General features: G+C 39.7%; 1 protein-coding gene across 1 annotated transcript in view; it reads left to right on the top strand.

Annotated features, from left to right (window-relative positions):
- Positions 1–21,184, top strand: part of LOC131977053 (myosin-10-like) — a 61,411-nt gene extending 40,227 nt beyond the window's left edge. The window contains exons 18-46 of the mRNA XM_059340309.1: positions 1,200–1,314; positions 1,550–1,612; positions 3,106–3,299; positions 3,488–3,609; positions 3,722–3,791; positions 4,044–4,204; positions 4,458–4,566; positions 5,930–6,061; positions 6,237–6,443; positions 6,547–6,684; positions 6,868–6,991; positions 7,564–7,735; positions 9,973–10,185; positions 10,348–10,492; positions 10,662–10,868; positions 10,995–11,099; positions 11,239–11,391; positions 12,040–12,288; positions 12,382–12,594; positions 13,159–13,371; positions 13,574–13,735; positions 14,519–14,647; positions 14,794–14,882; positions 15,201–15,324; positions 15,559–15,648; positions 16,184–16,302; positions 16,566–16,674; positions 16,778–16,950; positions 18,145–21,184. Of these exons, the coding sequence (XP_059196292.1) occupies positions 1,200–1,314; positions 1,550–1,612; positions 3,106–3,299; positions 3,488–3,609; positions 3,722–3,791; positions 4,044–4,204; positions 4,458–4,566; positions 5,930–6,061; positions 6,237–6,443; positions 6,547–6,684; positions 6,868–6,991; positions 7,564–7,735; positions 9,973–10,185; positions 10,348–10,492; positions 10,662–10,868; positions 10,995–11,099; positions 11,239–11,391; positions 12,040–12,288; positions 12,382–12,594; positions 13,159–13,371; positions 13,574–13,735; positions 14,519–14,647; positions 14,794–14,882; positions 15,201–15,324; positions 15,559–15,648; positions 16,184–16,302; positions 16,566–16,674; positions 16,778–16,950; positions 18,145–18,292 (4,248 nt within the window). The 3' untranslated portion in view covers positions 18,293–21,184. The remainder of the gene's footprint in view (positions 1–1,199; positions 1,315–1,549; positions 1,613–3,105; positions 3,300–3,487; positions 3,610–3,721; positions 3,792–4,043; positions 4,205–4,457; positions 4,567–5,929; positions 6,062–6,236; positions 6,444–6,546; positions 6,685–6,867; positions 6,992–7,563; positions 7,736–9,972; positions 10,186–10,347; positions 10,493–10,661; positions 10,869–10,994; positions 11,100–11,238; positions 11,392–12,039; positions 12,289–12,381; positions 12,595–13,158; positions 13,372–13,573; positions 13,736–14,518; positions 14,648–14,793; positions 14,883–15,200; positions 15,325–15,558; positions 15,649–16,183; positions 16,303–16,565; positions 16,675–16,777; positions 16,951–18,144) is intronic.
- The last annotated feature ends 4,311 nt before the right edge of the window (positions 21,185–25,495 follow it).

The raw sequence follows: 25,495 nt of genomic DNA, 5'->3' as shown, positions 1-25,495 counted from the left end.
AGATGTACGGACATAATGTTATGTATATTGATACAACTCATGTTTTAACATCCTAGGCTGCAATATGCAGGCAGTATTCCAGTTACATCTCTGCTAATTCTGTAAATTTAGGCCAATATATATAATAATATATAACCAATGTTATTAAAATGGTAAATGGACTGCACTTATATAGCACTTTTAACCAAAGCGCTTTACAATACAGACTGCGCCCATTCACCCATTCACACACACACACATACTGGTGGCCAAGGCTACCAGGGCACACTGGTGCCACCTGCCACCATTGGGAATTAATTCACACACCGATGAACAGAGCATCGGGAGACATTTGGGGTTCAGTATCTTGCTCAAGGATACTTCACCGTGTAGGCTGCCATGGTCGGGGATCAAACCTCTGACCTTCCGATCAGTGGGCGACAGCTCTAACAATTGAGCCTCAGCCGCCCCTTATTTGAGAGATTAAAAAAATGTCTTAATACAATCGGCACATAAATAACATAAACAAATAACAAAAACAAGGTTTGTAAACTAACAAGGCTAAAACTATTTGTACTAATTTAGACCCTTTTTCCAAATTACCTCAAGTACGTGTTCGTAACTTTCATCCAACATATACATACATAAATACACCAATAACAATCCCACTGAAGCATCCCTCTCCCCATAAACATATTTTTTACAAAACTCTCATATTGAGATATTCTGATTCACAGCTGTCATGTGCGAAGAATAATGACTTTTTTTTCTTACAAAGCTCAGAATGATATCTTAAATAGCAGGATATTTATTTTTAGAGGCTTTGTGGAACTAACTTACTTTTATGGTTTACCAAGGTTTTGTGAAGGTGTTTTTGAATAATTTCAACATCAATACATTTTAAGTTATTTTTAAAAATTTACAAAAAAATGTAAAAACATTCTACTCTTAGAAAAAGAAAGAAGACCATTAGACAGACTATTTTTTTTTTTTACATTTCTTGTTTAAATTGTTAATACTTTTTTATTTCTTGTTAATATTGCTTGTTTACTATTTATTGTTATTTTAATGATGCTTCTTTCTATTTTTGCTATATACTGCTGACAACACTGAAAATTTCCCTTACTAAAAGGCATATCTTATCGTATATCTATTCCTATCTCATAACTGTGGTATTAGTTTTGTCCTTGTATCTGAGTCGTACCACTTGATTGTTACAGGTGGACTACAAGGCAGATGAGTGGCTGATGAAGAACATGGACCCCCTGAATGACAATGTGGCCACACTTCTGCATCAGTCAACTGACAAATTTGTGGCTGAACTTTGGAAAGACGGTAAGCTGCCATCTAATCATCTCTAAAAAAAGAAAAAAGGGTACCAGATACTATAAGGAATACTTTTAGTACCTCATCCTTTAAGATTCGTTATGTACTGTTTGCTTATTCAGCTAACAAGCACGTCAATATGTCTCTCACTCAAGCCTACTAACAACAGCTGTCTGGCCTTTACATTAATGATTTCTAAGAACACATTTAACACCCCCTCCCTGTCTCTCTCTCTGTGTTGTAGAGATTCAGAACATTCAAAGGGCTTCATTCTATGACAATGTCACTAGTCTGGATGACCCGGCAGGTGAATGACGGGGTCGTGCTGTAGCAGACCTGGGCCAAAATAAATAAAAGCTGAAAATGATCAGTATTTGACTGTGAAACCAAGCCAAGCTGCTTGAGGTGCTCGGAGGCCAAATATAAGAGCTTCCCCGAGCAGGTTAACTTCTTGAAAGTGCACTGTTATATTTTTGCCCAGATCTGGCTGTTTGTGTCATGCTTCAGCCGTTGCTGTGTCTGTCATAGCTACAATGGCTCCCATTTGCTTCCAGGCTGCATGGCTCCCTTTGTCTCAGCCAAAAGCAGTAGTAATCCCTATATAAGTAAAAGTAGAATATAGTCAACTGCTTCCTCTAGTTCAACTAGTGTGCTTTTTATTTGTGTCAGTTGTTTTGTAGGCTGACATGAGTGATCTTTGTATGGTCAATCGCCCCGAAGCAAGCATTGACAATCTCATGCAGCTGTTTGCAGTCTGTATAGTCTTTATATATATTTTTTTCATTTGTTTTTGTCCCTCCTCTGTGATGTGATACATCCATGAGCAAATTGAGGATTTGAAGCTTGACTGAAGAAAATTTAATGACATTAATTTCCCGCCTTCCTCCCTCCTTGATAGAATCACGGTGGCGGGGAATTAAAAGCAGATGTTGGTATTTGTCTTGGCTACGAGCTCAGACGTCAGAGCAGAGCGTCCAGACAGCAGCAGGCCGTACATCACCTCAGTTTAAACTGCAGCTGTCTGTGACTCATCAAATACTTGTAACTTTAATTTAGTCAGTGGAACATTAGTTAATGTCATAACTCGTGCTATGTATTTTTATTATTATTATTTTTTATACATCAGCTGACATTACTCCCAGATTCGAAAAAGATTTATTATTCGATGGAATTCTGGCGATATTATATACTTTTCCAACTGTTAAGAATTCTCACAATAAGACCAAAACTATCAATGAATTTAACAATAATTGTGTGTATCCAAAGCCTCATTTATCTTATGCCTTTGTGCCATAGAGCTTCATTGTTGTCTAAAAACTATTAAAATCACATTACTTTTTCTTAAATTAAAAATCAATACATAGAGATCATTTTTCTGCTAATATGTCGATGAAGGTTTTGTGTCATAAACAAATGCCATCAAGCATTATCTCTCCTCCACTATGACCAGAGAAGAGCATTTAAATTCTTCCAGTTTAACTTAGTTAATGCTTAGTGAGTAAATCATCTTTAAACTGGTGCTTCTCTCAGAGGAAACACAACATATAGAGCCCTGTGCGTACAGACCTGTAGGAATAGATAGGCCACGCTCTCCATCTGCAGCTGCAGGAGCTTTTGGTAGTTCTAGACTTTGAGTGCTACTTTGTTAGAGTGCTGATGTTTGACTGTAGTGTGTAATGTAATTTTCATCCGTCTGCACTTCATGTAGCTACATTATGTCAATGTGGCAGTGCTGCTGGGTTTTCTCTGTTCCCTGTGAAGTTTTCTCACTCTAACCAGTCCTCCCCTTCTCCCCACCAGTGGACCGTATCGTGGGCCTGGACCAGGTGGCAGGGATGAACGAGACAGCTTTTGGCGCCACCTACAAAACAAAGAAGGGCATGTTTCGTACGGTGGGACAGCTCTACAAGGAGTCGCTCACCAAGCTCATGGCCACACTGAGGAACACCAACCCCAACTTTGTTCGCTGCATCATCCCCAACCACGAAAAAAGAGTAAATAAAGAATCTAAATCTATTTGTTAGAAGCTGTGTATCAAGCAGTGAAAAAGTGAAATACCTTTTTTTAAATTTATGATTCTGGTTTGTTGCATTGCATTGAAATCCAGTAATCAGAATTGCAAGATATACAAATATCATGCAAATTGTTACTGGTCTTAATAGTGTATTTGTTTCTTCTTCAGGCTGGTAAACTGGAGCCCCACCTGGTTCTGGACCAGCTGAGGTGTAACGGAGTCCTGGAGGGGATTCGTATCTGCAGACAGGGCTTCCCCAACCGCATCGTCTTCCAGGAGTTCAGACAGAGGTGATAAGATGCTTTTTGAACCCTGTAACTCCATTTTACACAGAGGGAAAGTTTACAGTTTACAGTATTTATGTATAGTTCATATATTTTATATGTTCTCTTTTGTTCACAGATATGAGATCCTGACACCTAACGCTATTCCCAAGGGATTCATGGATGGGAAGCAAGCCTGTGAGAGAATGGTAGTGCTTTTTCTTTCTTTTTTTAGCTGTATTTCAGTGGTAAAACTGCTAACTCTCTTCTCTAGTATAATCAATTATACATATGAAAAGGTTAAGTCAAACTGTTTTTTTTAAGTATAAACATTTTGAGATATGTTTATATATCAAACTGTTTTCCAGTAGAATGTCTTAAATATATTTAAAAATAAAATGTAAATGTAACCCTACCTACAAGGGTAAATTCCTTCTCAACTCTTTTTGTGCTTTTTATAGATCCAAGCCCTGGAGCTGGACCCCAACCTGTTCCGTATCGGTCAGAGTAAGATATTCTTTAGGACGGGTGTTCTGGCTCATCTGGAGGAGGAGAGAGATCTGAAGATCACTGACATAATCATCTACTTCCAGTCTGTTTGCCGTGGATACTTGGCACGCAAGTGAGTGTCTCTGGATTTTTAGTCAAACTTATTATATATGAACATATTTCTGCATTTGGATACCCAAGATGCGACAATTGCACAAATCCCAAGAACTATATATATATATATATATATATATATATATATATATATATATATATATAAGCAGAATATAAAAAATTATAAGCCATGACTCCCAGACCTCTGCACTCTAAAGACTTTAAAAACATAATTAATTTGTCGCTTGTCATTGCCCCATTTCCTCCTTCAGGGCCTTTGCTAAGAAGCAGCAGCAGCTCAGTGCCCTGAAGGTCCTCCAGAGGAACTGTGCTGCTTACCTGAAGCTGCGACACTGGCAGTGGTGGAGACTCTTCACCAAGGTGAGGACCCTAACAGCTTCCTTTGCAGACGATGCACATATCCACATCTCTGCTTCACCTCACAATCTGAGCAGTTTCAGAAATGTAGTGGTTGGATGCCTCAAAAAAGTTAAATAAGGACAAAACAGACAAAAGAGAATACTAAAATCTCTCCATTTGTCTTCACCAGAGTTTGCTCGGTTGCCATGGAAATGTTAAAATCAAGTTTGAACATCTACATTTCTATGGCAACCGAGCAAACTCCATTTGCGGATGAGAGCTACTGTACATGATCCAGTCAAAACCTTGAGATTGTTTTTCGACTGCTGTTGATTTATTCTATATATCTATATATGTCAGGTTCATCTCTTTTTCTGACACTGATTGATTAGAGCAGGGTATACACAGGGCTTCAAACATAGAATTAAAGAGACTGAATCCCAAATTGGACACATCTACAATGTCACACTTTCCGGTGTTTTCACGGCCACATATATTTTATTTAGTCATTAGCATCCCTTTGCCGACGCTGGTAAACCCAAGGCTAACGTACACGGTTAAAACAATATACGGTTTGAAAGATAAGAAGTTAGACTTTAGTTTCACACCATTTGGTTAATTGGAAGTATAACATGATAATTTATATTAGTAGTTAATGTGAAATTTTGATAGAATCTTAGCTGAACAGTGTCCGATTTGGGATACAGTTACGCTAAGTTCCCTGGAATGACATTTTTGAGTCTGTGCCATCAGACTCAAACTCTGTTACGGCTACTTGATAATGTGGTGAGGAAGCTCATCTAATTATGATTGACATGTGTCAGTTTAAGAAAAAAATCATCTTAATTTTCTTTTAATTGCTGAATCCATCCATTAATTTTCTGCTGCTTATCTGGGTCCAGATCAAGTTGATCGATTATTTATATTACAAGGAATTATTTTTATATGCTGTTTAAAAGTACTGACACAAATGTGATTATATACAGTACTGTGCAAAATTATGTGTGTGAAAAAATGCTTTTAAAAGGAATGCTTTCAAAAATAGAAATGTTAGTAGTTTATTTTTGTCAATTAACAAAATGTAAAGTGAGTGAACAGAAGAAAAATCTAAATCAAATCAATATTTTGTGCGACCACCCTTTGCCTTCAAACCAGCATCAATTATTTTTTCATTTTTTTCACACGACTGCAATTACTGTTTGTTGATTGTGGTGAAAAGAAACTGAGATCTTTAAAATGGTAACATTAATAAACTATTGTAGGCCATCAGTCTGACCATTAAAAGGTACTAAATTGTATTCTGTGTCAGGAAAAGTGTTACATTTAATTTGGTGAACACTGCAGAAAACCTCTCTCTTACTCTCTCTCTCTCTCTCCGTCTCAGGTGAAGCCACTGCTGCAGGTCACCAGGCAGGAGGAGGAGCTGCAAGCCAAAGATGAGGAGCTGGTGAAGGTGAAGGAGAGACAGCTGAAGGTGGAGAATGAGCTTGTGGAGATGGAGAGGAAGCACCAACAGGTAAATGCGCCTTCTGTATGGGAATGTAAATATTTTCACCTCATACAAGCTAATATGGCTGTGGCATGTTACACCAGAGAAACTGTGTTCTATCAATTATTAAGGAATCAATAATGCAGCTAAGAAAGCTCGATGCATTGTCTTTACAAATCTTTCTCTCTCTTTCTCCCTTCAGCTCATAGAGGAGAAGAATATTCTAGCAGAACAACTCCATGCAGAAACAGAGCTCTTTGCCGAGGCTGAGGAGATGAGAGTTCGTCTGCTTTCCAGGAAGCAAGAGTTAGAGGAGATTCTTCACGACCTGGAGTCCAGGGTGGAGGAGGAGGAGGAGAGGAACCAGAGCCTGCAGAATGAGAAGAAGAAGATGCAGTCACACATCCAGGTTTACATCGTCACCCGTTTAAATTAAACTTCTACACATGCAAACCTTTCTCTTATTTTCTGTTTTGTCACGTTTGTTATAAATCATATTTTCCTCTCTACAGGACCTGGAGGAGCAGCTTGATGAGGAGGAAGCTGCAAGACAGAAGCTGCAGCTGGATAAAGTGACAGCCGAGGCGAAGATCAAGAAAATGGAGGAGGACATTCTCCTGCTGGAGGACCAAAACTCCAAGTTTCTAAAGGTTAGAGGATTAAATGAGGAGTCAAAAAAAATAGAAAGCTCAAAAATAAATGACATAAGGGGTTTGATTTTAGTGAGTCATTAAAAAAAATACTTTTTAATACTTTTTTTTAATCTTTTCAGCTCCATATAGTTGATCTGTCTTAAAGCTTCCAGTGTAACCCACTTTTATTTTACCCAACAGGAGAAGAAGCTGCTGGAGGACAGGATCGGTGAGATGACCTCTCAGCTGACGGAGGAGGAGGAGAAAGCAAAGAACCTCGGCAAGATCAAGAACAAGCAGGAGATGATGATGGTTGACCTGGAGGGTAAGAGACTCTACTATTACTGGATCCAAGAACAGGAAACATTTACTAGAGCAGACAGTAATAGACGGACAGCCACCATCACCAGTCATAAGATTGATTTAGGTTTGGTAGGTGTCAGTATGTCTATAGTAGCCAATATGTGAGCACAGTATCATCTGTGTTATGGCATACATTTTGGCAAGTGTGTGTATTTTTTTAAATTTTATTCAGAATTTTAACTTCAGCTCCTATGATAAGTCGAATTTATCATAGGAGCCAAAATACACTACTTTACAGTAGCATTATGCAAATAAACTGTGATTTAAAAGGTTAAAATTGTGAAAATGATTGATATTTGGCAGTTATGATCAGAACTGCTTAAAATATTTAACTCAGTGAGAGAAGAATAATTATTTTTGATTTTTCAGTAGTTTTTTGACAATCATTTTGGGAAACAAGGCACACTAGCTAGGCAAATAACCTAATTTTATTACATTAATAGAGTGAAATCAATAGTTGTGATTTATTTTATGATGTTGTTATCATTGATTTATCATTTTGTTCATGAGACTTATGATTTTGCGTCTCTTCAGAGCGTTTAAAGAAGGAGGAGAAAACACGGCAGGAGTTGGAGAAGGCAAAGCGCAAACTGGACGCTGAGACGACGGACCTGCAGGACCAGATTGTTGAGCTTCAGGCCCAGATAGAGGAGCTGAAGATCCAACTGAGCAAGAAGGAGGAGGAGCTGCAGGCTGCTCTGGCCAGGTAGGAGAGACAGATATCAAATCTTTTTAAGTACACAAAGGTGCCAAAACAGACTGCAATGGACGTATAAAACACTGATAAACTAAAACCTGACACAAGCCTTTTGGCAGGTAAAACTGCTTCTTACGAGATAGAAAAATATAATTAAACTAATTTTTGGAACACAAGTTTTCAACAACTGAAAAAGAAAGCAAAGGTATAAAAAGACAGACTAATGAAGCAATTTTTGTGATGCTCTTTTTATTTATTTTACGTTGACTGTAACTCCAAAGATAGCTGTCCAAGTGTTTAGCACTTGATGCTTATTTTCAGTATGTAATGTACAACTTCACACACATCCTCTCAGTAGTGCAGCACTTCCTATTTCCATGACAACTGCACTCCAAGTCAATAGGAAGACCTAAAATAGACGCTAGAGCACACAGACGACTCTGAGCTCTGACTTAAAGCAGCTACTGTCCTCTTCAGCTGATGCAGTTGGTGTTTCAGCACACGTACACACTTTTCCTCCATCTTTCACTCACCTCAGTCCCTCTGCACTCTCCAGCTGCAGAGTTTCCTTCAGCAACACTGGCTTTCATCTTGGAGGCAGCCGTGTCTGATTACAGGCAAATTGATGTTGATTGATGCTCTCTGTCCTGGGCTTTGCAGTAGTTTTTCCACATGAAGCAATAAAGAGCTGGGCTGAATCAGGCCGTCATTTCACAGTAGAGGATAAACAATGAACAAGCCTGTTTTTTTATTGTCAGAAGATTTTTGTCCTTAATAGCCTGATTGTGAAAAATGTTGCAAGACACAGCTTTAGAAAACCATATCACTCTTTCCCTGCAAGCAGATATTTTCCACACGTTCCACACCATTCTGAGCAACACGTTTGGTGTCATAGTTAATTAATTATTTTCCCAATTAGCTGTCAGGAGGCTGCATGCAGATGAGGTGAACAGCTGTGGAGGTCGTTGCTCTGAAGGTCAGAGCTCCTTATAGAAGACCAAGAGTCCAGGCAACAGGGCTCATTGGTTAATGTCTGTCTGACTAATTTCACACACAGAACTCATCAGTTTAGTCACAGCGCCAGATAATTAAGCTTTCATTAAACAAAATGTGCCACATGTTGAATCCAGCAGCCATTCCAAGAACAATTGCATTTTTTTAGGGGGAGAAACCGAGAAATTGCTTTTATATGGATGTCTGTAGTGCTTTTAATCAACACTGGGGCATTGAGTTAATTATGAAAGTTAATCATTCAGTGTTTAATCAGTGCGATTCTTCGTGAGTGAGGAATTCTACAGCAGTGTTGCAGCCAGTTCGGCCTCACTTCCAGCAGCAGCAGATCAAAAGCCCATCTTCTCTCTCTCTCTCTCTCTCTCTCTCTCTCTCTCTCTCTCTCTCACTCACTCACTCACACACACACACACACACGCACACACACACACTTTATGTGGAGAGCTTCTGCAGTGAACACTTCACCACACTGCCACCCTGTGTGCATCAGTGGCCTCAATTCATTCAGTTTTACAAAATGACACCACTGACTTTCTTTTCATTATTTGTACAGTGATACGTATTATGACTTTAGTCAGAGAAAAAATGTTTGAAGAATTGCATTCAATAAATTTATGTCACTGAATTCTTGTTGCCATTTAACAAAACATTGCTTATATATTTCTACAGTACAACTAAAACATTAAAACAAAACAAAAATGCACAAAAAAAAAATTGTCACTGCTAAATATATTCAATTGAAAATTGAAAAAAAAGTTGAAGTGGCATTTAAATTGCAAGTTCTGATCGAAAATGAAAAGATGAAGTGCCAATTTAAGTGTGAGCACCATTCAAGTTGAAGAATCGATTCAAGAGTAAAGTGGATGTCCTGAAAGAAATAAGTGAGTTGTCAAAGTGTTAGCTGTAGGACTTGATGCTGTTGAATTAAAGTGTGTATTAACAGTCTAAGTTGTGAAACTTGGAGGAGCTGAAGGTGTTTTGTTTGTTTAAAGGTGAAGATCTGAGGCCTGAAAGTGTCATTCAAAGTGTAAGCATTGAAAGTTGTTTAAGGACAAAAATACCCTTATTTATTCTTAAGTTAAAAATTAAAATATTAAAATAGAAAAGCAAGATATTAACTTTAGTGAAGTTTTTTATTTTGTGTAGAAGAAATCCTTGAACATTCAGAACGTCTGATTGTATGATAAAGGTCTGCTCTGAAAAACTGACTTGTGTCCCTTTGTGTTTCCAACCAGGAGCGATGAGGAGACCGTGCAGAAGAACAACGCCTTGAAGCAGGTTCGGGAGCTGCAGGCTCACCTGGCTGAGCTTCAGGAGGACCTGGAGTCGGAGAAGATGTGTCGAAGCAAAGCCGAAAAACTTAAGAGGGACCTGAGTGAGGAGCTGGAGGCCCTGAAGACAGAGCTGGAGGACACGCTGGATACCACCGCCGCCCAGCAGGAGCTCCGGTAACTTTTTAAGGCTGCTTTATGAATGATGATAAAGGGGAAATTTTAGAGAGTAGCACTGCAAATGTGTAGCAATAAAACCCTTTATGTTAAGATGGTTTTGTATTAAATTATAAAAGTTGTTCCCCCTTCTTAACCCTCTCACTTCTGTCTGAACTCCAGGTCGAAGCGAGAACAAGAGGTGGCAGAGCTGAAGAAGGCCATGGATGAGGAGACCAAAAACCACGAGGCTCAGTTTCAGGACATGAGACAGAGGCACGCCACAGCGCTGGAAGAACTGTGCGAACAGCTGGAGCAGGCCAAGAGGGTGAGCCAGTAGCACATGGTTACACCCACAGAGCTTCAGTCTATGTGATGTGTAGACAGCAAATTAAATCAAGCAGGCAGACAGACCCCAATGACTATTTAGATAGTCTGGCTATGAACGTAAAACTGTTGTGTTTTTTAAAGTGTTCTTTTTTTTTTGCTCTGTGCAGTTCAAGGCCAACCTGGAGAAGAACAAGCAGAGTCTGGAGGGTGACAACAAAGAGCTGGCCTGTGAAGTGAAGGGTCTGCAGCAGGCGAAGACGGAGTCTGAACACAAGAGGAAGAAACTGGAGGCCCAGATGACGGAGTTCATGGCCAGAGCCACCGAGGTGGAGAGAACCAAGGGAGAGCTGTCCGAACGCTCACACAAACTCCAGGTAAACACACCAAAGACAGCTGCAGAGAAGAAAAGATATAGCCTCAAGTTACTGTAGATACCAATTCAGATTCTAAAGGGAATATTCATGGAAACTGGCCTCATAAACGCATTTGTCTTTCATTAGACGGAGCTGGACAATGCGACCTCTTTGCTGGAGGAGGCAGAGAAGAAGAGCATCAAACTGGCCAAGGAAGTCGAGAAACTGAACAGCAAACTGCAAGACTCCGAGGTATTAAGACATTTAAAGTGTGTTCTTGTTCGGCGATCACATTTCACTACTACGCATATAATGGCTATCCCTTATGCAAATCATGACAGCTTTAACTCTCTTTTATTCTTCTGTCTGATCATCATTTCTTTGTGTGTAGGAGTTGCGGCAGGAAGAGACACGCCAGAAGCTGAACTTGAGCAGCCAAATCCGCCAGCTTGAGGTGGATAAGAACACCTTGCTGGAGCAGCAGGAGGAGGATGAGGAGGCACGACGCAACCTGGAGAAACAGCTGCAAGCGGTGCACACTCAGGTACAGTCGTTCATATTCATTAACAAGTTTCTTAAACATGTAAAGCACACAGAGATGCGTACGTACACAAACTAACAATCATATAAGGGCAGGCACACATTTCAGGTACTTCAGATACTTGACTTAGTGCCAAGAGTAGGGCCAGACTGAAGTTTCCAGCTGTTTACCGGCTGTGAACACCTGCCGTTGATGTGCAGAGCAGCACGCAGACAGCTGTAAAACAGCGAGACCGTACAGCAAATTAAAGACCACATGAAGTGAAAATCTGTTTGTCTAAAGGCGGATGGAGCTGAAATTTTACAGAGAAACTTCTCTGTGCATCCTTTTAAGAAGAAGTTACCCAAATTTCCTTAGAGGACAAGAATGTCTGGCGCAAAAAACATTCAATTACATATACATTTTATTTTTTTACTTTCACTGAGTACACTTCACTTTCATATTTTTTTTACATGAGTCCTTATCATCACTACCAAATGAAATGAATGCCAGTTTGTTGACATAATGCAACTGTTATTATGAATAATAACAAAATTTTAAATCATTTTCTGCATACTTAATCCTTAGAGAGAGTTTTTTAAACACGAGAAATCAAGATGGTTACTTGTCTAAATGCTGTTTTATGTATTTACCTATAATTCCTTTCTGTAGCTATTTGATACGAAGAAGAAGCTGGAGGAGGATGTGGGATCAATGGAGGGCCTGGAGGAGGTGAAGAGAAAACTCCTGAAGGACGTGGAGCTGACCAGCCAGCGTCTGGAGGAGAAGACCATGGCCATGGACAAGATGGAGAAGACCAAGAACCGGCTGCAGCAGGAGCTGGACGACCTGATGGTGGACCTGGACCACCAGAGGCAGATTGTCTCCAACCTAGAAAAGAAACAGAAGAAGTTTGACCAGGTACGCTTGGCCACCAGAATGTCCCAGACTTTATAGATTCAGGTGAGATGTTTGTCAGTCTGCTGAAGGCGGTTGTTTCTTTGTGTGCACCAGCTGCTCGCTGAAGAGAAGACCATCTCAGCTCGTTACGCCGAAGAGCGTGACCGTGCGGAGGCTGAAGCCAGAGAGAAGGAGACCAAGGCTCTGTCTATGGCCAGAGCTCTGGAGGAGGCGCTGGAGGCCAAAGAGGAGCTGGAGAGGTTTAACAAGCAGCTTCGCGCTGAGATGGAGGACCTGATGAGCTCCAAGGATGACGTGGGGAAGAATGTGAGTGACCTTTGACCTCTTAAATGCTGAATGCAAAGTGAAATATAAACTAAAACTATTCATTCATTCATTATCCTTAACCAAGTATCTGCACTCGGGTCGCAGGAGAGCTTGAGCCGATTCCAGCTAGCATTGGGCGAGAGGCGGGGTTCACCCTGGACAGGTCGCCAGACTATCACAGGGCTGACCTATAGATATACACAATCACGCTCTCCTTCACACCAATGGGCAATTTAGAGTCACCAAGCCGGAGTACCCGGAGAGAACCCACGCTGACACAGGGAGAACCCACTGGACCACCATGTAGCCCCAAAATAAAACTATTTGGATTTAATTTACAGCAATTTTACAATTTGTAGCTTGGATTATTCAATACATCTTTTTTAGTACAAGAGCAACTTCTGATGAGTCAGGATAGTGTTAAGTGGGTATTAGGGATTCAAATCAGTCATATCTCAAATGTTATTATTCCTTCTGGAAGTCCTCCCTTTTCGGAGGACCTTCTATCTGGCTCTGTCCAGGCGGATTTGCTGATGTTATTGTTTCTCTTGCTGCTGCGTTCAGGTCCATGAACTGGAGAAGTCCAAGCGAACGTTGGAGCAACAGGTGGAGGAGATGAGAACTCAGCTGGAGGAGCTGGAGGACGAGCTGCAGGCCACCGAGGATGCAAAACTGCGTCTGGAGGTCAACATGCAGGCCATGAAGGCCCAGTTTGACAGAGACCTGCAGTCCAGAGACGAGCAGGGCGAGGAGAAGAAGAGGTCGCTCGTCAAACAGGTGCACAGGGCTCACAGATGGGGACAATCACGAACTGGCTCCATATTGTATTACATTTTCATTGAAATATGAAACTTTTTCTGTGCCTGCAATATAAACCTTGTTTTTTACTTTTTTTGCCATTTTGGAATAACAATATGAGCATTGAGTTCTGAAACATTTGGTCGAACCTGGCATGCCGTGGGTTGTTTTCCTCCTCCAGGTTCGTGAGATGGAGGCAGAGTTGGAGGACGAGAGGAAGCAGAGAACTCTGTCTGTTGCCGCCAAGAAGAAGCTGGAGATGGACCTCAACGAGCTGGAGGGACAGATCGAGGCCGCCAACAAAGGCAGGGACGAGGCTGTGAAACAGCTCAGAAAACTACAGGTAAACACACACACACACACACACACACACAGTGTGTTAAGTTAATAGCCTAGAAATCTTTGAAACTGCTTTTCAAAAGATTTAAACACAGGGCAGATATATGAAAGAAGGATTAACCCTGTTAACGCAATATTGATGGTGCAGAACAAAAAAAGTCAATTAATGGATTATTATTCTTTATCTTACTTCTATCTGAGGGATAATCATGTTTAACGTTTTGGAACTACCACTTACATGATGCTTTGTGGGATGTTAACAGCAAGTGTATTGTTGCCATGTAAATTAATGAGTTAACTGTGGGTATAGATTTTGGCAAATTAAAAAGTATGCCAAATTAGCTATTAGCAGCTTGTATTTGCAGTGTACCAATGGATGTACAGATTATCATTGAATTACTTTGATACCGAAGAAAACTTAAAAATGTGTCGATTCTCAGGCAAGTTCTGTTATGAGGAACATCTGTTTTCCATGATTTCTAAGATTATTTACAGTTGTTTAGACTCAATGGGCACCAGAGATAATGATATCCTGTGAATGTGAAAGAATATCTGAACCTAAAAATATGTGTATTATTTGATTTATTGATTTGAGTTTTGACTCCAGATTTTTAAGTAATTTAATGGGCCCCATTAGCTGTGTGTCAGCTGCTGACCGTGTTGATAAGCCGGTCAGTTGGCAGACACACTTCCTGTTGTTATTTTTTTATGCTGGCATGCACCTGTTCCTAAGTGGTTCCTTTTCTACAGAGTCAGCCTTTGACTCCACATTGTCTCTGTCCCGCAGGCTCAGATGAAGGACTACCAGAGGGAGCTGGAGGAGGCCAGAGCCTCCAGGGACGAGATCTTCACCCAATCCAAGGAGAACGAGAAGAAACTTAAAAGCCTAGAAGCTGAAATCCTTCAGCTACAGGAGGTCAGAATCCATATTTCATTTTAAATAGAAATTAGCTGATGTCCTTTATTTATGAAAATGTTTATTTCCATATTTGATGGCTAAGAATGAGAGTGCAGTGTAGCTAAGATATTTTTCATTCTGATCCAAATGTGTCGTTTGTTTAGGACCATGCAGCGTCTGAGAGGGCCCGCCGACATGCTGAACAGGAGAGGGATGAGCTGGCTGATGAGATCTCCAACAGTGCTTCTGGAAAGTCAGTGACACCTTGTTTGTACTGATATTTTGAAATATTTGTCCACATTAGAGCAATAGTTCTGAATTTTTTATTTAAGTTGGGTTGTATATGGTATTTATCCCAAGTCTACCTACAGTAGATAGCGGTCGACAACCACCAGTTTAGGTTTAGTAATAGGTTTTAATTTAGCTGAAGTGAAGTGGTCCCTCTGACTTCAGGACCTCAGAAAAAGAGAAAACATTTTTGTTTTGGTGGCTTTGTTTGAATTACTAAATAATTAGATTGGAATCAGAACGAGAGATTTGATTTTCCTTAAAATTTGTGTGTTTGTGTTAGGTCATCGCTGCTGGAAGAGAAGAGGAGGCTGGAGGCTCGTATCGCCCAGCTGGAGGAGGAGCTGGAGGAGGAGCAGGGCAACATGGAGCTGCTCAACGACCGCTTCAGAAAGACCAACATCCAGGTAAACTGACTGCACGAGATAAAAGTAAAAATCATCGTCATAAACTTGCTCCCAGTCAACACACTCTGTTAACGTGCATGCTTTGTCTGAGTTTGATCAGGATTTTGAAAACATCCTCACTCACTGACAGCTCTTCAGCAAACTGCTAAAATACTCAAAACATGTCTATCAAGTACATCAGCCTGTCCCTCTCTCACCACCTGTCTGTCTGTCACCTTCATCTCTCCTCCTCAGGTCGACAACCTCAACACCGAGTTGGCCGGAGAACGCAGCACTGCACAGAAGAGTGAGAATGCTCGGCAACAGATGGAGCGGCAGAACAAGGTCTTTATATAGTTTAATACATTAGCATATATGATACAAGCTTAATTAAGTCTGTTGGGAGTCAGAAGAGTCTGGTTTTAACTCATTAAACCATGGCAAAACCAGCCCCAGTGTGTTTATTATCATGTTACTGTTACATTTAAGTCACAGAGCTGAAAAGTTAATGCAGAGCAATCTGTAAAACAACTTCCTGCTGTTCTGAAGGGATTTGTAAAATGCCAAAGAAACCATGCGGTTGAAAAAATATTCTGTATGTAGCACAAAAAGAGATATTTTATTCCATTATTTTACATTTTTAGCCAACAATATACATAAATGAGTTAGATAAACGATAAAGGAAGCTGGTTAGCCGATGGCTTGAACGTAAGCCACTAAAGACATCAACTATGTGAAAGTGATCGAATCCAGAATCAGGGCTTTTTCTTCCACTTATTATTGAACTATATTGCTTAATGTCTTCTGAGCTCTGATCAGTAATTGTGTTGATATATTTAATCATATTTCACGTCATGATCCTAACAATTGTATATTGTAGGATTTGAAAGCGAAGCTGGCAGAGATGGAGGGGACAGTCAAGTTAAAGTTTAAGGCGTCCATCACTGCCCTGGAGACCAAAATCCTGCAGCTGGAGGAGCAGCTGGAGCAGGAAGCAAAGTAAGAGACCAAATTCACCCGTTTACACAAGCTGTCTTAGAGGACATGCGGCATCCATGTCATGGATGAAATGCCATTGGAGAGATTTCCTGGTCAGGTATCAGGATGCTCTTAAAGGAACATTGTCACCATCTATAAATCATCAACCATCATTTTAACAAGTCCTGAATAAAAGATTTAGCTGCTTGTGTTACATAAAGTTAAACTGTAAATACAGACATTAATGACCTCCTGTCTCACTCGTTTCTGTTACAAACCTGCAGGGAGAGAGCAGCAGCCAACAAGATCGTCCGCCGTACAGAGAAGAAGCTGAAGGAGGTGATGATGCAGGTGGAGGATGAGCGTCGTCATGCCGACCAGTTTAAGGAGCAGGTATGCACTAACTAGAAGCAAAGTGTTGCACATGGAAAGAGTCACCTCCAACCCACCCCCGACCTCTCACTGCCTCCGTCTGTCTCCCCATGTGTCCCGTCAGATGGAGAAAGCCAACTCTCGCATGAAGCAGCTGAAGCGTCAGCTGGAGGAGGCGGAGGAGGAGGCCACCAGGGCCAACGCCACCCGCAGGAAGCTGCAGAGGGAGCTGGACGACGCCACCGAGGCCAGCGAGGGTCTCACCCGGGAGGTCAGCTCCCTCAAGAACCGCCTCAGGTACGAGGAGGAGATGTTCTCAGATGATACGTGTTCTTCCACAGAAACACTTACAGCAGAATGAAACAATAAATAAACAGAAACAAGTTAAGTGAAGTCAACTTTAAAAGAAATTAATAAATAGTGTGAATGTGTGATCTCTTAATAACTGTCATACAGAAGTGTTTATTTGCTGCAAGGTGTCATTTTAGTAGCATTGTAAAATTTGAACTAATCTAAACTTGGACCCTCCTCCGTATATCAACGAAAGTGAAGACAAACCTCAGATTCACTCTGTGTTATGAACAAGCTATGTCTGGTGGCCTCTATATTTGCACTTTTTCTGCTCTTTTCTTACACATCATCCTAACATCCTAAACGCAGCAGAATAATAAGAAAAGAGATGATACAGGCAGGGGGCAGGCTGTCTTCAGAATGGATCGTAAATTATGAATAAGGAGGATATTTGTATACATTTTTTTTTAGGAGCATCCTTCATAGTAGACCTTTAATAAAAAAAAGCTAAAGGTTTTGATAAATCTGTACCACTGTCTGCACCACAGACTGTATAAACGACACATCTCCACTTCCTCTCACTGGACAAAAGTGAAGCAAACCTATCCCGTCAGCCAGATTCTGTGCAGTAGTGATCAGTGGTGCCCGTCTGATCCAATGAGAGCGCAGTGTGAGCTGTCAGTCATGACATTTTAACCCCGCTTTATACAACCAAATAACTGTAAAAAAAAAAAGAAAGAAAAAAACTTTTCAGAAAAAAATAGCACTTGAACAAACATTAGGGTGATAGGAACTACCTAAAATGATGCATTTGTTTTGTAGTTTGGTTTGATAATAAACTTAATGTAAGGACTCCATTTGAGATCTGCCCTCACTATGAGCAGCCAGTTAACATGGTCCCCATTTAACAGGAGGTCGCTATGGGACAGAAACACTATCTGACATGAAAAAAAACTTCAATACAGCACTGGCGTGCTGGGTACAACACTTCATGGTCATTAGTTCACCAAAACATATGAGCAAGTGTTTCAGTTAGCACTAGGTGTGCTGAGAGGTATATTTTTAAACTTTGAGCCATGCTTGTTGCTTCCCATCTTTATGTTAAACTAATACCGATCTTCTCAACAAGAAAGCAAATCAGCAAATTTCTCATAATGTTGAACAGATATTTAAGTTGTTGTGTTGATTTGTGTTGACCAGGCGCGGCGGTGCAGTCAGCAGCTTCTCCTCCAGCCGTTCGGGACGCCGCAACCTCAATCTGGACGGCGCCTCTGGCGACATGTCAGACGACGATGCCGACAGCCGTGCGGGTGACTTCAACGAGACTCAAAACGCCAACGCCGACTAAACACGGAGACCCTCTCATCCCTCGCTTCCCCCTCCCCTCCCCCCCGCCTCGCCTCCTCACCACGCCTCCACCTCACCCACCCAGAAGATCCTCGGCGTCACCATCGTCTGTATTCATTTCAAACCACTGACTGGACAGAAGGTCGGAGTAACGAGCTGTCTTTTGGTAACGCCGGGCGGCGTGCACCTGGCAGCCCTTTTTGTATCAGTTAACACTGCAGGGAAAATCCACCGCCCTCTCCTGAAGCCTCCAGCTCCGCAGAGTCACAGCGGCAAACGGACAATTCTGCCTTACTCTGTTCTCCTCCGACAAGCTGCTAGTCCTGGCTCGTCTCTCGGCCATGTATCATCTCATTCTCCCTCCCATCAGGCGTGAAGTTATCCGCTCAGCTTATCGAGAACGTACGCATAGGTGCAAAATGCTTTTTATACATATGAACCTATAGGTGGAGGCTGTGAAGTGTACACACATCAAGTATGTAACGTATGTGAACGCACCCCCCATTCTTGAAATGCAGGACTACAAGGAAACGTGTTTCACTCTGGTGTTGTTAAAGTGTTCTGCTCACTAGTTGTGTAAAAGCCATCTCATTACCTGACACGGTCACGGTGACCGCCGCGCCCGCTGCTTTTGTTGCATGAGTCTCCCTCTGATGTACAGACGGTCTGTTGTTCAGCTCTGACACCACAGGAACATCTTGGGACATGCAAGAGAAGAACACGGACTCTGAATTGAAAGTGTTTTACTGTGAAAAAAAAAAGGTATTTTATTTTTTCTGTTGCTTCATCTCAACATTTAATGAAGGAATGTCTCGCTGGGTTTTAACTAGAAATCTCACAAGGTTAACACATTTTGTGTTGTTGACCATTTGAGCTGCGAATGATGCAAATATGCTAGAACATGCACAGAAACTGCACAGCAACATGTTTGAATTTTAAACTGGAAACCAATGGAGGGGGGGGAGCTCTTACTGGAAGCACTAAAGTGGAGCTCAGTCCACGTTTTAATGTGACACTAAATGGTTAAAACATGTAGTTCGATTAGAAATGCAGAAAGATTGAAAATAGTCGTCTTCTCACTACATTTCAGTGTTTGTGCCCCAGTTTATATATTATCACCAAATCAGAGTCACACAGAGTTGAATCATAAAAAGAATTACCTGCCGTTCTTTGGAAACACTAAAAGGTAATAAAAACTCTTAGCATTGTTCTGAACGAATTTTTAAAATCATCAAAGACTCCCCTCACCATCTGGATGAAAAAATCACTCTTACAGGTTTATGACTTTAAGGACTTAAATCATTAATTCTGGCTATAAAGTTTAAAGTGCTCATCTTTCCTACTTCATACTAATAGGTGACATAAAACAAAATATACATTTAAATGTTTTGTTCATAGTCATGTCACATTTCATTGTTTTATATTTTCATAGAATTCAAAACCATGTTACTATTTTCCTTGTAAATTTGAAAACGAGTATGGGGACTGCTTTGTTTCTGGTTACCTGGTTCTTATGAAATAATTTGCTATTAATATAGGATTCAAAATTAGGTTAAAGAATGACAATGCATTTGTTAAAAACTGCACGACTCCTTCAACAGGTCTGGATTAACTGTAAATACTGTTTGTGCCACAATAGGACTCAAAAATATGAAAATTGGTGAACGTGGCACATTCTCTTAAATCACTCATAGCAGCCACTTTAGAAGTAATCTGTTCGTACAAGTGGCTGTTGCATGAGGATTGTTACAGCACTCCACCTCTCTTAGAGTCTTTTCTCTGGCTAAAAATGTAAAAGAATGGAATAAAAATATCTGTTTTTGTGCTACATACAGAATATTTTTTCACCCACATGGTTTCTTTGGCATTTTACAAATCCCTTCAGAACAGCAGGAAGTTGTTTTACAGATTGCTCTGCATTAACTTTTCAGCTCTGTGACTTAAATGTAACAGTAACATGATAATAAACACACTGGGGCTGGTTTGTGCCATGGTTTAATGAGTTAAAACCGGACTCTTCTGACTCCCAACAGACCTAATTAAGCACTTAGTATTCACATGTGACAGGTTGTCAGAAAACAACGTTTGTTTTTTTTTTGTTTTTTTTTGCAATTTTAGCCCGAGTTCCTTTTAGTAGCGTTTTTACCAAAGTGAAGTTACGGCTCTGCAGCCGCCTGATCAGTTAAACCACTACAGTGTGAAAACTACATGCCAGGGTGCCCATATCCATCTATCGACTTTTAGTTTCTTTATCATGGATGTGCAGATTAGGACAAGCAGATTTCTTTGCCCTTCTCCTAACTAAATGTTAACAGTATGTTTCTTTAAAAGTGCCTTAGACACTAAATAAGAACATAAAGCAGGCAATGATTTCATTACATATGTGAAAACGAGATAAAACAGGTACACCAAGGAGATACTCAACACTTAATCTGTTTTTGTTTCTTTTGTATTTTTGCTGTGCTTCATATCATATCCGCTGTGTACCTCCATGTTGATTATAACCTCCTAGCTCCCAGAGTGTTTGGGTCAAATTCAGTATTACAGTATCATTAACTACACGAGGCAGCTGCACCTCCCCAAAAAATGTTTGTATTGAGATTGAAACTGATTGCTTACAGGTGAAGTCTTAGTACCAATGTTGTTTAGGGAAACAATGCTCTGCACAGATTTTCATTTGGTTGGAAGCTTTAACATCCACACGTAGTTAACTCATTTTTATTTTGTTATTATTGTTGTTGTTATTATTATTATTATCCAGCTGGCTGTTGACAACCAGGCATTCAACTGCAAATACTCCCATCATATTATTTCTTGTATACCTGTATTTCTAGACAGTAATTTTTTTGTTTTGTTTGTTTTTGTAAAAGGAAAATAAAGCATATTCATTGTAGCTGTGACACTGTTTTGGTTTTCTTTCAGGCAGCTGGCCCATAGCTGTAGTACTGTACAGTTTGGTCAAACTGGTCTCAATCTGTTGTTTTACACTGTAAAACTATGATACTATAATGTCATAAAATCATGAAGAAAAGTCAGTAGAGTATGTTGTTCAAAATGTCATAATATAGTATGTTGAACAATTACAAAAAAAAAAGTCATAGTATAGACCAGTATAGGCCACCAGCCTGTGCATGCAAAAATCAGAGGAAAACAGTTGCGATCTATGAAAACAATAAGGAAACAGGAGTTTCAGGGGTAACGATGTCTTGCTGTGCAGTTGGATGTCAGAACGGTAAAAGTAAAATTAAAAAAACTGGCATTCATTCATAACGATTACTTTCCTCTTTGAAGCTGGACGCAGAAGTTTATGGTTGCAATCCATTAAACAGACAGATTGGACCGCTGAAACCATCCGAAATTCTCGTATTTACACGGTGCTCCATTTATACATACACATTTATTTTTTTACCATTCCTGTTCTGTTATCAAACGGCACAGCTTCTGTTTCCCTTCTGTTGTTTCCCTCTGAGTTTCTGCTGACTTAAAGTAATATTTACATACATAGTAGTAGTAAATCTTGATGATAAACCACTCAAACTTTGGCCATTTAATGCTATTTGGATCTTTACCATCCTGACAGCGAATATGGGTCAGAAACTCTCACAGCATTGTTAAGGGTTAGCTTATTCGTGTAAAATAATCATTTGATAATAAGACATGAAAATAATCAGGAAAAACATCTGAATGATTTATATTATTTGACAACTGTACCCCTCACACTGCTGGGACCAGCAGCTAACTATCACTTTCTGCCACCAGATAGGCTCCGCCCACAAAATACATTGTCATTGTTGGTAAACAGTAAATTTCAGAATGCCTAAAAATAGAAATGGGTCTATTATAGTCTGTTGATACATGTGGTAGTATAGTTTGTTCAAAACACCATATTATGGGATGTCCAAAAATGACCCCCTCAAAAAAAGTCATAGTATAGCATATCGATCTTTGTCAGGACGGTCCATTTTAAAATGCCTTAAGATGCTAGAAATGGGTCAATTATAGTCTGTTGATACATATCAGAGCATATTATTGCCATTACAAAATTACAAAAAAACACCATATTATGAGGTGTCCAAGAACTGTAAATGTCCTACTATAGCATGTCGATTTTTGTCAAAAATGGTCGAAATTTTAAATGCCTAAAAACACTTAAAATAGGTCATTTATAGTCTTTTGATACATATTAGTGCATAACACTGCCAGATATGACAGAAAAACACCATATTTTGGGATGTCCAAAAATCACCCCCTGAAAAAAAAGTCATTTATAACATGTCGATTTTTTATCAAAAATTGTCAAATTTTGAAATGCCTAAAAAGGCTAGAAATGGGTCAATTATAGTCTTACAGTACAGTAAAAGTACTAACACCACACTGTGAAATGACTCCACTCAACTCATTTCAACTACCTAATAAACTTTTAAGTGGTTTAATTTATAAAAATGGGTAATCATTTTAAATGTATCATGTTTTTCATTTTAAATCTTGACCTGAAAAGTAACTAAAGCTGTCAGCTAAATGTAGAGGAATAAAAAGTACAATATATGTCTCAAAATGTAGTGGAGTAGAAGTATAAAGTTACATAAAATGTACATAAAAGTACCTCAAAATTTTACTTTAAGTCCAGTACTTGAGTAAATGTACATAGTTACTTTCCACCATTGCTACCTGCCTCTTCTCACTTATACATATCAGTTAAGAGTCCTCCTTCAGACACTGTATGAGGATTAAAGGGATAGTTTGTGCATTATTATACAAAACTTAGTACAATTATTGTCAGTGCCCTCCTGAGGATAACCCTTTAAGTTTTTATTGATCAGCCCCTAGGTGGCACTGTGGTGGCAGTCTAATTTCATATTTGGTACCGTACCCACACTATAACACTTAAGGCAATGAAATTCATAGGGGTGGTATAGACTGGCCCCTGTAACGCACACACCCCGACGGCAGCATGCCCCGACACGCGTGTTCTGCGAGGGCCCGTTCAGTACTGCTTGCAGTCCTAGTTTAAACTCTTACTCCAGTCAACCATATCACCAAGACTGGTTAGTCTGTTCCTTAATTAATCTTGGTCAACTTTGTTCCATGTTTTACACTTCTTTTGGAAATCTTTTGTGAATAGAGTTAATTTCTATGAAATTCAACGTCTTGTTTTTGAGTAAATAAGCAGAAATTATGAGCTCCTTGTGCCACCTCAATCAGTCTCAGCTGTGAGTGTATTGTCTCGAAGCTCTGTTCCCCATTTAGGGAAAAGCTGTGATGAAATCGGTTTTCTTCCCCATAGATGCTATACATTTGAATAAAACATAATTCAATGAATAAAATAAGTTGCAAAACATGGTTTTACATCAATATATTCATTTTTGTAGGTGGCTAAAACAAATTAGTCCTATTACAGTTATTATTCCCACAAAGACAAACACATACATTGCCTCATCCCTATCTATCCTGCTAACAGCTGTTTAAATATGAATAATATTTAAAAAAATTGTATCTTTCTTTGACTCACTTCTAAAACATATGCACCTGCAAGCCAGATCAAGATCTTCACGACACACTACCACTTTTTCCCACAGGAGGGCGTCAGAATCAAGACAAAATTAAAGTTCCCTGTAGTTGCTTTAAAGAAGAAAGAAACAAGTTGCAAGAAAAATAAGAGTCCAGATGAGTCGTCATGAAAACCACCTGTTTTGTTTTATTTCATAATTGACACACAAAAATAATCTACAAAAGACAAAATTAAGTAACCAGTTAACCACGAAATGTCATTTTTATCCTCCCCGACCCCCAAAGAAAGCACAATTTATAAGATGTCACCCACTGCTCCAGTCACATGACTTCACAATGACATCCCGAAGGACCACACGTCGACACTCATGGGTTTATAGTTTTGGGGGGGAAATGTCAGAATAATCTCACACACCCACACACGCACACACTCACACACACACAAACACACTCTGACCAGCAGCACCCCATCTATGTGAGCTACAGAACAATCTTTGGCGCCATTCTCGGTGCAGCCGGTCAGTCAGACGCACATGGAGGAGGAACTAGTCGGGAGAGGACAGCGAGAGACTCAGGAAGAACGTTTTTTGTTAACGGAGGTATTCAGCAGAGGGAAGGTGTCTCTACAGGTGTGTTCAGACCAACGGGAAAGTTCATTTTAACACTTCGATTTGAGCCTTTATTCGCCAGACAAAATGCTGTACGCTAACTAGCAACGGACGCACCAACAGTTTCTGCGGGAGTGTGTTCAACTCAGCCTCTGAACTCAACAGAAACTCTTCATGAAATGTATTCATGGGAAGAAAAGCCACCCGTTACTCCCAGTTGGAGTGTTCTACACAGCTAACATCTGCAGCTGCACCAGATAAACTAATTTAGCTTCTTTTGTAGCCGTCCATTAACAAATTCATCTACATACAAAAGGATGTATAGCTCCTATGACATGAGCGGAATTGACTGTATTTGCGGTAATATTGGATTCAGGGTTCACGCACATTCTCATGCACAAAATTTCAAAACTTTTTCGTGGACTTTTTAAAGTTGAAGGCAATGCCGTAAAAGAGTGTTGTTAAAAAAATATATACAATATATAAATTTGTTTCAAGCATCAGATAAGTTTGTTGTTAATTGTTTTTCAACTCAAAAGAGTGACTGAACGTAGAAGAAAAAAAAAATATATATGTAAAAGTAAAATTCACACATTGAGGCATATTAGAGCCACATTAAGCTACAGCAATTAAATTGCTGTTATATTACATTTGATTTATTATTAATAATAATTAGTTGCTAGATTTCTCTAATAATTTTTTTTTTTTGACACAGAAAAAATTTGACTTTTCCAGGTCTGAAAAATTAATTTTGAATTTCCATTAGTCTTCCAGGTGTTCAATGACTGTTGGAACCCTGTTGATTTAACGCCGTCTCCACAAATATGGATTATTTTTAAAAGGGATTTTTTTTTACTGACTTGAATGCAGCATAACTGTAAATTTAAAGCATCATGTACGTCATAATTGATTCGCTTAATCCATTTTCATTGCATTTTGCTTGTATCTGTACACCAATTTTACACCTTAGCCAAGCATAAAAATGTTTCTTTTTTAGTTTTTTTTTTTTTCAAATATTCAGCATTTCTGCTCAGGTTTTTTTAAGTGCACAAATTTAAAAATTTGAGCATAAAAATTAGCATAAAAAC

The sequence above is a fragment of the Centropristis striata genome, chromosome 1 (assembly GCF_030273125.1).
Source record: "Centropristis striata isolate RG_2023a ecotype Rhode Island chromosome 1, C.striata_1.0, whole genome shotgun sequence".
Taxonomy (NCBI): Eukaryota; Metazoa; Chordata; class Actinopteri; order Perciformes; family Serranidae; genus Centropristis; species Centropristis striata.
The sequence above is the reverse complement of the archived record's forward strand: the minus strand, read 5'-3'. Positions and strand labels throughout refer to the sequence as shown.